Here is a 16,920-nt window from a genome sequence, read left to right as displayed (position 1 = left end):
CTGTGGTCCTGTGTGTCTGTGAGGCCCTGTGGTCCTGTGTGTCTGTGAGGCCCTGTGGTCCTGTGTGTCTGTGAGGCCCTATGGTCCTGTGTGTCTGTGAGGCCCTGTGGTCCTGTGTGTCTGTGAGGCCCTGTGGTCCTATGTGTCTGTGGTCCTGTGTGTCTGTGAGGCCCTGTGGTCCTGTGTGTCTGTGAGGCCCTGTGGTCCTGTGTGTCTGTGATGTTCTGTGGTCCTGTGCATCTGTGATGTTCCGTTGTCTTGTATGTCTAATGTCCTGTGGTCCTGTGTATGTGTGATGCTCTGTTGTCCTCTATGTTATGATGCTCTTCACCTCAGGAGAAGAATGTGCCTCCCTTGCTAGGTGCTGTATGCTTAGCTCCTAGCAAAATACACAGTGTACCAGAGGGCTGTAGTCCTAGCTGTGGAGAGATAAGGTGCAATGCCAGGGGCTTCCTTAAACCCACATTCGAAAGCAATGAACCCAATTAGGCATGTTATTGATACTTTCTTCTTTAGTGTTAGTTTGTATTCGCTAACATCTTACCAACTAACTCATCTAAACTGCAAATGGATGCTACTATATCAAATTATAAGTCAGACCTTGAAATTACTGCGGCCCCATAATGCTTTGGTTCTCTGTGCTTAGTCAACGGGGTACCCTTGTCTGAGTCCCTGGGGTTCAGCCGTATCCTGAGACAAACACAGACACCTTCAGTATTCAGTGACAGGTTAGGAAGCAAAAGAAATAATCTGTGTTGCTGTCGTTAATGGTTCATGGTGTCATCACCTTTAACAGAGTTACACTGCCGCCTCTGTTTTAGGGGACGTGATTTATGGTCGTGTCATGGTGGATCCTGTCCAGAACCTTGGTGACTCCTTTTACTGCAGCATTGAGAAGGTGTTCTTATGCACGGGGGATGATGGCTACGTGCCCAAGTACAGCCCGGCAAATGCAGAATATGGCTGCCTGGCTGATTCTCCTTCACTCTTACATAGATTCAAAATTGTGGTAAGTGTGTTGGTGCAAAGAGTGTCAAGGATAAGCCTTCTTATCTTATATTTTAAAACACTATCATTTTTACTTAAATTACATAGTGACATTTTATGATGATTTTTACTTGCCTAAGTAAAACTTTCAGTTCTTGCAAACTTGGCACTGTCTACAGACATAATCACCTTCCTTCTTGCTTCAAGGATAAGGCTCAGCCAGAGACACAAGCCACAAGCTTTGGAGATGTCCTGTTTAACGCCAAACTGGCGGTGGATGACCCTGAAGCAGCTCTCTTAGTGAATCAGCCTGGATCAGATGGTTTTAAAGTAGACTCAACGCCACTCTTTCAGGTAGGTCTAGACACGCAGTAGCTACATAACTATAGGTGAGTGCTTAACACTTCTGTCTCAGGCACATCACAGAAAAAAATGAAAATAAGAACAAGCATGCATGGGCTGGAGAGATGTCTCAGGGGTTAAGAGCACTGACTGCTCTTCCAGAGGTCCTGAGTTCAAATCCCAGCAACCACATGGTGGCTCGCAACCATCTGTAATGAGATCTGATGCCCTCTTCTGGTGTTTCTGAAGAGAGTGACACTGTATTTACATACATAAAATAAATAAATCTTTAAAAATGATAACAAAGAACAGGCACGCAGATAGTAAGTGGGAAGGATGGAACTTATTATTGTCTTATTAATGTATTAATGTAAGACTGTTTAGTGATGGCCGGAGAGATGGCTCAGTGGTTAAGAGCACTGGCTGGTCTTTCAGAAGACCTGGATTAAGTTCCTAACATGGCTCACAACCATCTATAACTCCAGCTCCAGATAATCCAATGCCCTCTTCTGTCCTCCTCTTGCATGTGACACATGCAGTCAAAATATGCCAATACATATAAAGTGAAAATTGAAAAAAAATCGTGTTTTGGTTTTTCAGGACAGGGTTTCTCTGTATAGCACTGGCTGTCCTGGAGCTCACACTGTAGACCAAGCTGGCCTCAAACTCACAGAGATCCGCCTGCCTTTGCCTCTCAAGTGCTAGAATTAAAGGTGTGGGCCACCCTTGCCTGGCAATTGTTTTCTAAAGAATATGTAAGAAAGATTCTTATTCAGCTTACAACAGACGTCTGACAGTTGGGCAGTTGACTTTTCTTATTCAAAGCTTCCTTCCTGCGTTTTTATGGTACATCTTTTTGGAGTAAGGTCTTACATGAATTGATAGACTCCGAAAAGTCATCATGAGCAGGAAATAAATCTCCATTCTTGAGGATTACATAGAGCAAGACCAAAAATCCTGACCCGGAAACAGAAGTTATAGAGACAGTAGAGACATGCAGGTGGTGATAGCACAGGGTGCAGGGTGGGAAAGTGAGTCAATTGTCTTGATACATTGGAGTGCAAGTGTATTCTTTAGGGTATTTATCAAGAATTACTCAAACAGGACTTTTTTAATAATTTTGTTTTCTTGGATGTTTTATGTATTTATATTTCAAATGTTATCCTCATTCCGCCCCCCTTCCATACCCTCTTCTTCTATGAGCATGCTCCCATTCCCACCCACCCACTCCAACCTCAACACTCTGGCATTCCCTACATTGGGGAAACAAGCTTTCACAGGACCAAGGGCTTTTCCTCTCATCGATGCTAGACAATGCCTTCCTTTGCCATGTATGTGGCTGGAGTCACGGATCCCTCCATGTGTACTCTTTGGTTGGTGGTTTAGTCCCTGGGAGCTCTGGTGGGGTCTGGTTGGTTGATATTGTTGTTCTTCCTATGCCCCTTCAGCTCCTTCTGTCTTTTCTCTAACTCCTCCATTGGGGTTTCCTTGTAGAGTCCAATGGTTAGCTGCAACCATCCTCATCTGTATCAGTAAGGATCTGTCAGAGCCTCTCAGGAGACACCCATAACGGCTCCTGTCTCAGGCACTTCTTGACATCAATAATAGTGACTGTGTTTGGTGGCTGCTTATGGGATGGATCCCCAGGTGGGGCACTCTCTGGATGATCTTTCCTTCAGTCTCTGCTCTACTCTTCAGGATTTATATGGAGGAAATGTATTCTTTTTAACTCAACTTCAGGAAAAACTGTGTATGCAGTTTTGTGTGTGGAGGTATGTGTGTGTGTGTGTGTGTGTGTGAGAGAGAGAGAGAGGGGGGGGGAGGGAGAAACACATGCCCATATTACAGGGTATGCACATGTACATAATATGTGCACATCAAGTGGAGGTCAGAGACACTGGGTTCTATTCTCAGGAACTGTCCACCTTATTTTTGAGACAAGCCCTTGACTGCCCTGGAGCTCATCAAGAAGGCATGGCTGTCTCGGGAGTAAGTGCCAAGAAGGGTCCAATAACTTAAGTGTTCCTAGTACTAGGACTATGAATGAGGGCCCCATGCCCAGCTTTTTTGCTTAGGTTCTGGGACTCAAACTCAGAACCTCATGTTTGCAAGGTAAACACTTTACCAACTGAGCTGTCTCCAAGGAAGGACCCTGAGGAAGCCTACTTCTTCCTCTGAATTCTTTCCGAAAAAATATTCTGTCATTTTTATTCTGAACTCTCAAAACATCTCACCATGTGTGTGTGTGTGTGTGTGTGTGTGTGTGTGTGTGTGTGTGTGTGTGTGTGTGTGTGTGTGCATGTGCCTTTTATCCCGGCACTCGGGAGGCAGAAGCTAGCAGATCTCCATGAGTTCCTGGTCAACCTGGTCTACACAGTGAACACTTCTAGTTCCCCTCAAGGCTGCATGAGACTCCGTCCCACAAAAGAAACAGACAAAAACCTGATTTCCCATTCCCTGTGGTTTTTCATGCAAATAGGCTAAGGCTGGGAAGGTTTGAGCTGTGGTTTTGCCTTTAGCACTGACTAAAAAAGACAGCAAAACATCCAACTGTGTGGTCCCATCAACTTACTCTTTAAATTGGAAAGACAGAGAGATCAAAACCGCTGTGACAGCAAACACAGTCCATGAATGCTTATATTTTCTGCTCCCTCAAGAGGGGTGCCCTCGGGCTGGAGAGATGGCTCAGCGGTTAAGAGCACTGACTGCTCTTCCAGAGGTCCTGAGTTCAAATCCCAGCAACCACATGGTGGTTCACAACCATCTATAGTGGGATCAGATGCCTTCTTCTGGTGTGTCTGAAGACAGCAACAGTGTACTTATATATAATAAATAAATAAATCTTAAAAAAAAAAGAGGGGTGCCCTCATGTACTCAGGTGATGTGAGGTGAAATCTTAATTGGTCAGATAAGGCTAGAGTCTGTGATTGGACAGTAGAAGGAAAAGGCGGAGCTAGAAGTTTCAGAGAAGGAAGAGAAGAAAGAAGTAGAAGATGAGATGAAAGACAGAGGGGGCCGAAGATGGAGAAAGAAGATGTTGAAGGTGGAGCAGCCCCACGTGGTCTGGAGGAGCTGCACGTAGCCAGGGACTTCATAGACAGAGTAGCGTAGGGTGTATCTGCCTAATCTAGGCCTGCAGCTTGTATTCCCATCAACTGGGTTATGTGTTCTTTGCACGCGCATTTTGGGGTTGGAGGTTTACTATTATAAATCTGGCTGGTAAGTCTCTAGTCTTTTCATTTCACGGAGCTAAGGGGAGCTGTGTGAGCGGTAGCTGGCAGTCTGCAGGCCAGCCACAGGGGAGGGATGGCCTGAGAAATGTGAGCGGCAGCTCCAGCCATTTCAGGTTAAACTGGTTTGGTTAGCTTAGCAAGCTAGCTGAGATAACCAGGGGCAAGACAGCCACACAGAGCTGGCCAAGGGGGTAGGCAAGACTGCAGATGCCAGCGAACAGCCAGTTTCGGCATGGGTTTTATTTAAAACTACACACAACATATGGTCACCTAAGAGTGGTACAGTGCACTGAGGGCATATGCCAATGATACAGCACTTGTCTAGCATAGAGATTGAGCCCCGAGACCGCAAAGTGAAACGGAGGAGGAGTTACACAGGGTGTTTTATGGAGTTGGCGCTATACGGACCGGTCACAGAAGAGTGTGGTGTGGATTGGTTCACAGACACAATGGTCATTTGCTGTGACCTCTGTCACTAATTTCTTCTGCAGATAATCCTGAGTTGGGTGCACACTGAATTTAACTCCCTAAATCTGGGGTTGTGTTTCCTAGGTTGCCTTGGGCCGAGAATGGTACATACACACAATCTATACGGTGAGGTCAAAGGGCACCTCCCATCGAGGCATCGGCAAGAGGAGCCTGGAGTACCAGTATCACTCTGTGGTGCAGCACGGACCGCCCCAGGCAACTACCAAGAGCTGGAAGAAGAGAGCAGTCAGGAGCACGCCCTCACTCGCAGGGGAAATCGGTGCCGAGAACAATCGAGGAACAAATATCCAACACATCTCCCTGGACCGCCGTGGCAAGAGGCAGGTCCCCCATGGAAGAATTCCTCCTGACGGCATCCTGCCCTGGGAGCTCAATAGTCCCAGCTCTGAAATGAGCCTTGTCACTGTCCTGGGAGGCATCTCGGTGGGTTTGCTTGCTGTCTGCTTGGCTGTGGCCGTGGCAGTCATGTGCAGGAACCGGAGTATCAAGGGCAAGGATGCTCCAAAGGGCTCTGGGAGCACTGAGCCCATGATGTCCCCGCAGAGCCACTACAATGACAGCTCAGAGGTGTGATGACCTTCTCTTCGAGTGCCTCAGAGGACGGGGCAGGAACCCCGACTGCTTGGGGGCAGCGGCAGAGAACCGAGAACTTTCTGTGACAAAGGTGCTAAGAGCCCCTGGCTGTGTTAAAAGATTTTGATTTGAACTCTGTTGCGTCCTACATTCATCAAAGGACAAATTCGGGCCACATCTTTCCTGCCACCCAAAAGGCATCCAGGATGCTTATTTAGAGTCTTGGTGGGCCGCCAGGGGAGGTGCTTCTTGTTTTAGGTATGGGGGGAGATGAAGCTACTCAGAGGTGCTCAAAGGTGTTCAAGGTCTCTCTGGGACGTCTGAGAGGAGCCGGCCATCACTCTGTTGTGTTAGTGTGAACTCCAAAGGTGCTGTTATCATTTGTTCAGTTTTTGTATTACTGAAAGCTTCGAATTGGTACTCCTGAAGCGAGAAAAACACACTGTAATGACAAGTTTTCTAATCCGTGAAGACAGCGTGAAGTCATGACCAGAGCTGGCTCACCTCTTACTGCTGGGAAAACACAGAGGGAATGACTAGGGAACAGGGAACCTTGTTTGGGTCTGAACTGCTTCTCATTTCCTTCAGACGTCCTTTGCCTCACTTGCTTATTTAACATGAACTTAAACCAAAGAATATATTAATTCTGGAGATGACTTTTGAGAGACTGGTGTCTTTGGTATGAATTAGCAGCCAGGCTTTCGTCAATTGGCCTCACTGGTACCCAGCCTTGGTGTGGAGCGAGGGAGTTGTAGACATGCCGATGAAGAGACGTCGTACAGTTACATTCGCCACAGGACGACGTTCTCAAGAACTGAGCCTAGATGTTTGCAGTATTGAACCCAGAAAGGATGAGAAACACCTTTACCAATAGTGAGGGTTGTGAGTGGTATTTATTAGCGTGCTTTGTACAAGCAGAACGTCCCTTAGGCCTGCTTTCTAGAACAGCTGGCAAGTGAGATTAGTCTTAGAGTAACGGCCACACAACAACATCCGGAGCTTATATCAGCCACAGGAAATCGCATTAGGTTAAAATCTGCTCTGAATCATGGGAGTCTCTGTACAGGTCCCTCCAGACATTGTCTTGGGAGAGGCCAGAGCTATCAATCATTCTCTTCGGTGATCCAGGAAGAGATCATCTCCGTCTGGCCTCCCCAGTGCAATGCCAGTCCTATCAGGTTCCCCTCTGGAACCTTATCTGTGGTTTGTCACTTTGACTGTTCACTGTGTAAAAGCTTCCCTTGCATTGCCTATCTCTAAAGAAGAGTGTCTTTTGCCCTACAGTAGAAATTCTGTTAAGAAGAGGAGCGCTTCAGCAGAGTAATGGTCATTTTCCCAAAACCCAGGAAATACATTTCACACCAAAATGAATGCCTTCACCTAACCCTGCAGTGCTGCATGGAGCCCCTCGCACTCCAGCCACACCCTGGCCAAGCTGGGCTTTCCTGGTAGAATGGAGATACTTGGAAGCACTCTTCATCTCAGGTCACGCCTGTCTATCAGTGGGTGCCTATGAGTACAAACCATCTCTCAGCTGAGAAAGGGAAGCCGCACTGGTCCTGAAGAAGTGTCTGATGCCTGCTTCCCTTCCCGTCCAGTGTCTTTCGAGAGATGAGATGGCTGTAGCATCCTTCCATTGGGAAGCTTAAGAGTCCTATCTACAGCACAAAGCTACCCCCTCCCACCCAGGACTCCCAGGGACAGAAAGCATTGTCAGCCCAGGGGTGCATTTATCAGATCGAGCGATTCATTATTATCCTTTCTTTGTTTTACCTCCAGCAGACGCTTAGCTCCATGTTTGGCTACCTCAGCGTTGGGGAATTACCACGATGCCAGCAGTATAGGGAACTTTCACCTCTGAACTTTCAGTTTATCTTCTGAGGACAGAGCAATTGTTCTTAACTGGCTTTCTGTTTCTAGTTGACAGCTTCCGAGCCTGACTACCTGTGGCCTTCAGGTTAGGAAGTGAATACAGTGAGGGATGGCACGACGTCATCGTGTGTTGTAGCCAGGCAGCTTCTATGCCAAATTTCACTCAGCTATAATTGATCTGTTGAGGCTATTGTCTGTAAGTTAGATAGTATAATATGTACAAAATATATGCCTATCCTCCCCAATAGGAAATATCAGTGTTCTTTCTCCCCACCTCTTCTCCCTCCTTTTCTTTTACTGGTATTTTTTTTCATAATTTTAAAGTCATCCATTTACTAAATATGTGGCTTAAAATACAGTAATTGTTTTAAAAGTCTTTTCAATAAGAAAAAAAGTTTTTTTTAATAAAGTAAGTCCTTGTTTTCAGTATTTTGGATTTTTTTTTTTAATCATCCGATATTTTGAGAACAAGTACACGAAGGGATCTCCCATTAAGAATAGGAAGTCAGTTAAAGTTCCCGATTTCCTTCAAACCTCCTGATACAGAACAGCACTCGGCTGATATTACATAGTAAAACCTAAAAGCAAAAATAAATGTTACTGTCAGTGGCTCTCCTAAACAAACAAGCAAGAAAACTTTAAAACACATGAGTAATGGGGCTGGAATGATGGCTATACCGGGAAATTTACGCAGTAACAATGTTCAGTACTGGGGGTGGCACCTACGACTCCCACATGTCCAGGAGCACCACCTCTGACCTATGGAACAACCCTTTCTTAACGTTTTGACTTGAGGCACTCTAAAAAGTTGCCCAGACTGGCTGTGAACTTACTCTTTCACTATGGCTGGCCTTGAACTTGCAGTCTTCCTGCCTCAGTCTCCCTGGTAGGGAGGGTCACAGGCCTGCACCAGCACTGCCCTGTTGATCATCCATTCTGACTGACGGTTAGACATCAGACCACTCACCCTGCCCTCGGGCAGCTGTAATCACATAAGGCTCTGTCTTTGGAGGGAGGTGAACAGAGTCTCTTCTTGAAAGCAAACAGGGGTGTGTGTGTGTCCGTGTCCCGTGGTGAAACTTCTTAGAACATCAGCATTAGACTCCATTCTGTTTAACCTCAACGATAATAGCAAACCCCATTTAAGCAAAGACCAGGACGGAGACTGCTGCCCTCCACCCTCAGCCTGGCATTTCTAAGGACTCTGTACCCTCAGAATCAAGGAAGCTCCTATGAGCAGCAAAAGGCTCTGTCAAGCCACCCTACCTTAAATCCTTCCCCACCACAGCAGTTTCGAAGTTGACATCTAAACACACACAGAGCCAGGTGTGGTGGCTCACACCCTCAGTGTCAGATTCAGGAGCCAGAGGCGAATGGATCCTCACAAGGTTAAGGCCAGCCAATTCTCCATAGTGAGTTCTAGGACAGCCAGGGCTGTGTGGACAGATGCTGCCTCAAAAATAAAATTAAAAAAAATTTAATATAAAAATGGCTGGGTGTGGTGGTGCATGCCCTTAATCTTAATGCCAGGACTGGGGAGGCAGAGGTAGGTGGGTCTGCACAGTGCATCCCAGCTCAGCCAGAGCAATATAGAATAGCTCTGTCTCAAAACCAAATCAAACAGCCTTTTCTTACATGTCAGTGCTGGGAATCCAATTATTTCTGGGAGGAAGATCATAGAAGTGGCAATCTGTGAATTAAATACAGAGTCATAGTTTGCATTTTTTAAACTTTTTATTTGTTTATGAATTTCACAACATGTGCCCCGGTCTCCCCCTCATCTCATACCCATCCTCCATTCTTGCAACCTCTCCCCCAACAAAGGAAAACATCTCCTGTGGAAGCTGTAGTATGTAGTATGTCACAGTGTGCTTCGTGGTGTACCCTTCTGTTTACATTTCTTTGCTCGCACATGGTCATTGCAAGGAGTCATTTGGCTGGCATGAGGCCTCTGGCTTCTGCTACACTAATACCAGAACCTCCCTGGGTCTCCTCTTGCATATCCTGTTGTTGCCCTGTGTCATGGAGATCCTGTACTTTTGGATCTGTAGGGCCAGACCCTTCATGTGTTCCAACAGTTCATCTATGGGGTAGATGTTGGGGTGGACCAATTCATGCCCTGGATCTGGACCTGAGAGGCATTTGAGCTGGTCAGCCCACCAGCTCTCCTACTCTCACACCCTCAGGGCCAACTCACCTGCAACCCCCACATCCAGGGCCAGCTCTAGTGTGCTGCCCAGAAGAGGTGCAAAGCCTGCTCTCCCCAGTGCTATAGCAGGTGAGTTGATAGCTCTCCTACTATCATGACCCCAGGGCCAGCTCTACCACCCTCCTCTCTGCCACCTACTGACATACTTGTGACACAGAAGCCACACCCACAGTGCTAGGAACAACCATAGTTTGACTTTAGAGAGCTGGAAAGTATGTTTTGAAAAATACGTATTTTGGGGCTTAAGAGATGACTCAGCAGTTACGAGCACTGACTGCTCTTCCAGAGGTCCTGAGTTCAAATCCCAGCAACCACATGGTGGCTCACAACCATCTGTAATGAGATCTGATGCCCTCTTCTGGTGTGTCTGAAGATAGTGACAGTGTACTCATATACATGAAATAAATAAATAAACTTTTTAAAAAAAGAAAAGAAAATATGTATTTAATGTTGATATGGAAACCAGTTCAGTCACTTGATAGGGGGAAAAGGAGAGAGAATATTTGTCATGCTGCAAATGCTTTACAAATTGGAAATCCTTATTACTGTATGACCTTGAATACAGCCACATGAGAATCTTTCTGCAGTCCTTCCTCTTTCTAATCATGACAGCATCCAAGAGAAAAAGAGTGCAAGAGTTTTCACCAAGTTACTAGGAATGAATGGGACACGAATGCCTACTTGCTTACCAGCACTCCCCTGTGTATAACTCGGAAGAAAACTGCTGCTGTTGCAAAACTCACATAGGCAGGCACACATATGAAAAGGAATCTCAACTCTGGATAGAGAATGTGTTACATGCATAGATCACATGGAAATAGCATGGGTGATTTTCAAGATGAGCACAAAGGTCATTTATGAAAACTCATTGTTGGGTCTCTGGTATTTGGTAAAGGTCAGTATATTTTCTTGAGTCATTTTCCTAGAATTGATCCTAAGACTGCACAGTAATGACAGACATTTCAGGACAGGGGCATCAGTTCATGGCCACCCAACCGTGTCACCCCTTTCCTATCAAGGGAGGAGGTTTTCGGGGTTGAGTGGCTACTTCCACTTTGATAAGTCATCTAAAGTAGGGCATGTTTTCTTCCCCTTTTCCACCAAAAGATCACACAGGAGTCAGAGAGCAAGAGAACCTATCCCCTAACAAAAGTGGGTGAAATGATGCGCACTCTCGAATCCCTGCTGCTGAAGAGCTGGGCTCTCTCCGGGTTTCCTGTCGTGGAGTGCAGTCAATTTCTTTTCATTTATGTGTTTGCCCGGGGTTTTGCTTTGTTAAACACCAACAAGAAACTATCCCAGCACTGACATACCTCTCCTTCCCCTCCTCACCTCCCCTGACCCCTCTCTCCCTGCCTCCCCTGTTCCTCTTTATCACCACAGTGGACTGGATGCTTCCAGCATCACCCTTCATTTCCTTGTGAAACCTTGACCATTTCAGCAGGTAGTGAGCCCTCTCATCCATCTTGATGCCTCCCTGTGAGAATGCTGGAACCTTCCTGGATGTGGCATTAAAGGTTATCATGAAAGGAAAAACAAAAAACTCCTGCCAAAGAAAAGGATCTTACTCAATGAATAGGAGGGCCGTGTGCCCCTCCCTTTATTGTCTCAGGATAAGCTAAACTCTGTCAATGCAGTATTTAAAAGGCCCTAAGGCCTTCACTAAGAATAAAAGCCAAAGACCACATTTTTAAAATACATTAGAATAATAGAATCTTTTGCAATGAGGTCAGCAGCCAAGAGAATGCTAGAATATCAACAGCACTGAGTTTGTAGAGTTCAAAACATCACATGCCCAGTGCTTGTCTGCTTTTAGCCAGATGGTGCCTGCTCTGACTGTGTGACTGCTTCAACAGCCCAAGTTCTACAGGGATTTATTTTCTCCATGCTCCACACTCCCCACAGTGTCAGTACTGTGCCTTAAGAGAGAGAGAACCAGAACTAGATAGATAGATAAGTAGATAGATAGATAGATAGATAGATAGATAGATAGATAGATAGATAGATAGATAGACAGACAGATAAGAGGGAGGGAGGGAGAGGGAGGAGAGAGAGTAAATTTTCAACTAACTAAAATAGCATATAATAAAAATGACTTACAACATACAAAGTTGATCTTGGATTTGGATAAAAGACAAGCCGTGTAAGGAAGATCACATTACCACAAATAGTGCAGAGCAGTCCTTCCCTGTGATTGGAGTTTAAGTTTCTGACAGGGTGGTTTTTTTTAAGCCCATTGTTGTATTAAATAAAAACAACAACAACTTTATCCTGGACAAGGAATGCGGATTTTATGATTGTATTAAGGAGATGCCTTTCAATACACTAGCACACACATATTTATCCAGTGCTGAGTGGCACATCTGTTTCATGGAATTATCTGCAGAACTTCACAGCCTTTCCTGCTCCTGTGGGATGCTTCAGAGGCTAACGGGGCCTCATTGCTTTGTGTGTTTGCTAAGATACTGCATAATTTGCTGGATATTAAAGATTAATTCTTAGACATATAATTACACAAGTAGTTTGGCATCATTCATTCCTAAATCCATTTGTGATATAACCACACACGTTTTCCATTGAATTATATCATTGTTTGATATAAATAAAAGTCCTAATAAATATGTGTGTTCAGATATGTGTGTACCAGTTTATTACACTGTGTTTGTGGTTTTCGTTTGTACTAAAGTGATAATCTCCTGATGGAGGCTTTAAGGATAGCGCTCTGGTTCTGCAGCCGAGCTCCCACATGCCCCTTGGTGGGTAAATCAGGTCCACTGTCTTTCTGATACAGATAGGAAACATGTTTCATGTCTCAGGAGGATATACTCCCAGTCCTGGTGCTTGTCCACCAGCTGTAAATGAGAAGCTATGGCAGAAAGTCTATTCTGGCAACATACATTTCAACGAAACAAGTTTGCACTCACTGCTCCTTTGTTGCTAGGAGCAGGTTTAGACCCAGTTATGATTAGGAAATCTGATGAGGATGAATCCACCCTGCTGGTCTTTACTACTAAGGTAGACTGGTCATCCTTATCCAGACTTCACATAAATCAGTGATAATTCTGCTAGGGCAGATAAAGCTCTTAGCCAAGAGAAGAGAATTTCTGGTCTGAGCTTAACGTTCCAGTTGTGTAGGGCCAATCTCTTGGCTAAGGGACTGATTACCCAGGGAAGGTAAGTTCACCATGAGCATTGCTCAAGAGATGTGTGAAAAGTCCTTTAATCTGACACTAGTTTTCCTTCCCAGAACCCACTTCCCCAAGGCCTCCCAGTGCAGATGCTTATGGGTCACATAAGTAAGAGTCATTGGTTGGCCCACATTTTTTAAAATTGTTTTTCTTTTATTAGATTTTTTTATTTACATTTCAAATGTTATCCCCTTTCCTGGTTTCCCCTCCAGAAACCCCCTATCCCACACCAGCGCCAGCACCAGCACCTCCTTCCACCCTCCACCCTCCATTCCCTGCTTCTATGAAGGTGCTCCCCTACCCACCCACTCCCTCCCGTCTCCTCACCCTGGCTTTCCCCCTATACTGGGGCATCCAGTCTTGACAGGAGCAAGTGCCTCTCCTCCCATTGATGCCCAGCAAGGTCATCCTCTGCTACATATGCAGATGGAGCCATAGGTCCATCCCTGTGTTCTCTTGGGATGGTAGTCTAGTCCCTAGGAGCTCTGATGGGTCTTGTTGGTTGATATTGTTGTTCTTCATATGGGGTTGCAGACCCCTTCAGCTCCTTCAGGCCATTCTCTAACTTCTCCATTGGTTCTGCCCACTTTTTAAGGTATTTAGGAAAACGCAACTTATTTCTCCTTCTGTTTCTTTTCTAAGCATGTCTTCCTCTCTTTAGCTTTCCGCCAACATTTCTGGCTTCCTTACTTTCTAGAGCCGCCCTCTCTACCAGGTGAGCACCTTCCTGCTCTTTGTCTAACTCCCATGACAACTTAGATAGCAAGGGTTTCTCCATTCCCCTTCTCTGAAGTTTACAGTTTGCCTGCTCTGGGGTTTTTCTTGCAAACTCTAGTAAAATTATCCTCCACTTTAAATTTATTTTATTAATAAGACCAAGAATCCCCAAAGGGGACCACAATTTACTTGGTATCAATTGGCTTAGGTTCTTTTTTATACCATGACGTCACCACTACTTAATAATAAAAAGAATCACAAACATATTCTTCTTCAGATACCATAGCGCAATCCCAAGAAGAGGGAGCAACATGAGAAAGAGGGCGAAATAGAAGAAAAAGAATTTACTGCTTTGTCCAAAGACGTTCAACATTGGAAAGATGACAGACAAAAATGACCGTGTGGCATCAGAAAGGATATAGTCTGCAACGGAAACGCTCAGGTCGATCAGGGCTTCCAGAAAGAAAGAATAGCAACCGGTCTTTGCAGTGGGAAATTTCCACATTGCTAAAGGGAACGCCTGGCCTTCAGGAAGTAATGGGGTGAGGACCAGAGAGAGGCATGAACCCAGAACCACCAAGCATACACACAGTGGGAAATGTGATCCTCCTGCCATGAACTTAACAGTCACTCCAAAGACTGCCACGTTTAGGAAAAAACCCAAGCCAAGACAAGACACACCTGACAAGAGAAGAAACGGAATGGGGGCAGGAGGGTGAAATGCGCATGTGCCGGCCCTGCCTCCCTTCAACTAAGTCATACTGTCCCATCAGAAGCTTGCCGGTAGTCTTTGAAGATATTTCCCGCTTCTGACAACTCAAAGTGTATTTCAGCATAAGGTGACACTCACAACGTAAACATGGCAAGCTGCAAAGGAGAAACAGACAAACAAAACAAAACTTTTAAACAGTGGAAGATTAAACAGGAAGTTGAGGGGGACAGAGGCGTATCCAGGGTCATTACCCCGGAAGGAATAATTTAAGAGAGCATGTACAAAAAGAAGAGGTTAAACTATTTGCCCAGCCTTTCCTTAGACCTTAGGATGGGTTATAGCTGAACCCAATTAAGGTTACTGGCCTTGCTACCCATCCCAGTGTACTGGATTCCCAAATGAAAGACACACACACGCACACACGCACGCACGCACGCACGCACGCACGCGCACACACACACACAGCCTTTATCTTTTGGGCCACTTCCTAACCTCCACGTGGCTGATGTACACTCCTCCCATATTCCAGAGTTATTACTTACTAAAACCTATATATTCCATTTCTGCTGCCCCAGACCCAGAGCCGCAGCCCCCTCAGCTGCATTCCTCAGCGCCTATGATGACTATCTCTCTGTGTTCTGCATTTCTGCGACCTGGTGCCTCTCTTCCTTCCCTGGCATGGTGGCTATCTTTCTTCCTGCCCCTTCCTCAGTCCCTTGCCTAGGAATCCTAAAGTCGGGCCTCCGTCTCCCTGCCCAGCCATTGGCTGCCCGCAACTTTATTTACCAATCAAAACCAACTGGAGGCAGGATCCCTCAGCATCCAACATGTGGACATTTGAATTTGCGTGCTATTTGAGGGGCAAAATTAACATAATACAAACAGCATTAGACCAAATCCGCAACAATGGGTGATCTTCACCTTCGACTTCACTGGACTTAAAAACACCTAGAGCACATGCCACACTGCTGAATACGTCAATGAGGGTTTTTCCTAGAGAACAGATTTTCTCTGAGAACAGGAGAGCCACCCCAAATGTGGGAAGAATTACTCCATTAGCTAGGGGTTCATCCCTCTGCTTCCCAGATGCAGGCTTTTGTTCCCATAGCCTGACTTTTTTTTTTAATTTTTAAAAAAATTGGCTATTTTATTTATTTACACTTCAAATGGTATCCCCTTTCCCAGTTTCCCCTCTGCAAACCCCCTAGCCCATCCCCCTCACCCTGCTTCTATGAGGGTGCTCCCCCACTTGGCCACCTACCCACTCCCTCCTGCCTCACCACCCTAGCATTCCCCTACACTGGAGTATCAAGCCTTCACAGGACCAAGGGCTTCCCCTCCCATTGATGCCAGATAAGGCCCCTTCAGCCACTTCAGTCCTTCCTCTAACTCCTCCATTGGGGTCCCTGTCATCAGTCCTATATTTGGCTTCCAGCATCTGCATCTGTATTGGTCAGGACCTCGAAGAGCCTCTCAGGAGACAGCTGTATCAGGCTCCTCTCGGCAAGCACTTCTTGGCATCAGCAATAGTGTCTGGGTTTGGTGTCTGCATATGTGATGGATCTTCAGATGTGGCAGTCTCTGGATGGCCTTTCCTTCAGTCTCTGTTCCACTCTTGGTCCCTGTATCTCCTTTAGACAGGAGCAATTCTAGGTTAGAATTTTGGAGATGGGTGGGTGGGCCCAGAGCTTAGAATACCCACAATACAACTGATAAACAACATGAAGCTCAAGAGGAAGGAAGACCAAAGAGTAGATGCTTCAGTCCTACTTAGAAGGGGGAACAAAAAGATCAAGGGAATAGAGGGTGGGAGGGACTTTGGGAGGAAGGGGTGGGAGGAAGAGGGGCAGAATCAGGTGTGGGAGGAGATGGGGGAGATGTACAGAGGGTGGGGACAATGAACAGAGGTATGTAGCAGTGGGGGGGATGGGGAACTGGGTCCAAGACACCAGGAAAGCTAAAGGCTCCCAGGACCCCATGGGGATGATATTGACTGAAATACCTCACAAAGGGGAGGGAGAACCTGTTGAGACCATATTCAGGGCCCCACTGCCTGACTTTAAGCAGTCAAATCTAAACCCCTTCTTTCTTCCTTATGATCTGGTTGTCAGGTATTTGGAAATAGCCAGGAGAAATCTAACAACTACAGGATGAAAACTGTTGCACAATTTGTCTGCCAACTGTTTCTCTGTCCCCCTGCAGACACAGCTGTCTTAATGGTTGTGCCTACCCATGGGCCCCTTGCCCTGGCTTTGGGGCTATGCTGGGCAGCAAGGGTTAAGCCAAGGTGAGTCAGCAGGGAGCTGGGGGCGGGGCAGCGCGAGGCAGGGGGATGCAAGCCAAACTCACAGAAGTTGAGCTCACATTTCACCACACAGGGTTTTCTTGTGTGAGCGTACAGCTTGCTACCCGAGAGTCAGAAAGACTCAAATTTCACACAACATTGGCTTTTTGTGGATCTTGTGTACTTGTTTGTTTCTTACCTTGTAACCCTAATGGGGGTGGCTCTTGGCTATTCCCCTAGAGTGAGAAATGCACATCCACTCTCTCATCTTGCTTGTGTTTGTGTGCACCCCCACTCCCATACTGACCACTAAG

General features: G+C 46.0%; 1 protein-coding gene and 1 pseudogene across 1 annotated transcript in view; one reads left to right on the top strand and one right to left on the bottom strand.

Moving 5' to 3' along the window:
• The window catches only part of Frem2 (FRAS1 related extracellular matrix 2), a 137,992-nt gene extending 132,283 nt beyond the window's left edge, over positions 1-5,709 (top strand). The window contains exons 22-24 of the mRNA NM_001245978.1: positions 822-1,009; positions 1,195-1,341; positions 5,115-5,709. Of these exons, the coding sequence (NP_001232907.1) occupies positions 822-1,009; positions 1,195-1,341; positions 5,115-5,624 (845 nt within the window). The 3' untranslated portion in view covers positions 5,625-5,709. The remainder of the gene's footprint in view (positions 1-821; positions 1,010-1,194; positions 1,342-5,114) is intronic.
• Positions 5,710-9,773: 4,064 nt separating this feature from the next.
• On the bottom strand, positions 9,774-9,890 carry LOC120101356 (small nucleolar RNA SNORA17; annotated as a pseudogene).
• Positions 9,891-16,920: the final 7,030 nt, after the last annotated feature.

This window comes from Rattus norvegicus, chromosome 2 (genome assembly GCF_036323735.1).
Source record: "Rattus norvegicus strain BN/NHsdMcwi chromosome 2, GRCr8, whole genome shotgun sequence".
Lineage (NCBI taxonomy): Eukaryota > Metazoa > Chordata > Mammalia > Rodentia > Muridae > Rattus > Rattus norvegicus.
Note: the sequence above shows the minus strand (reverse complement) of the source record. Positions and strands in the feature narration are given on the sequence as shown.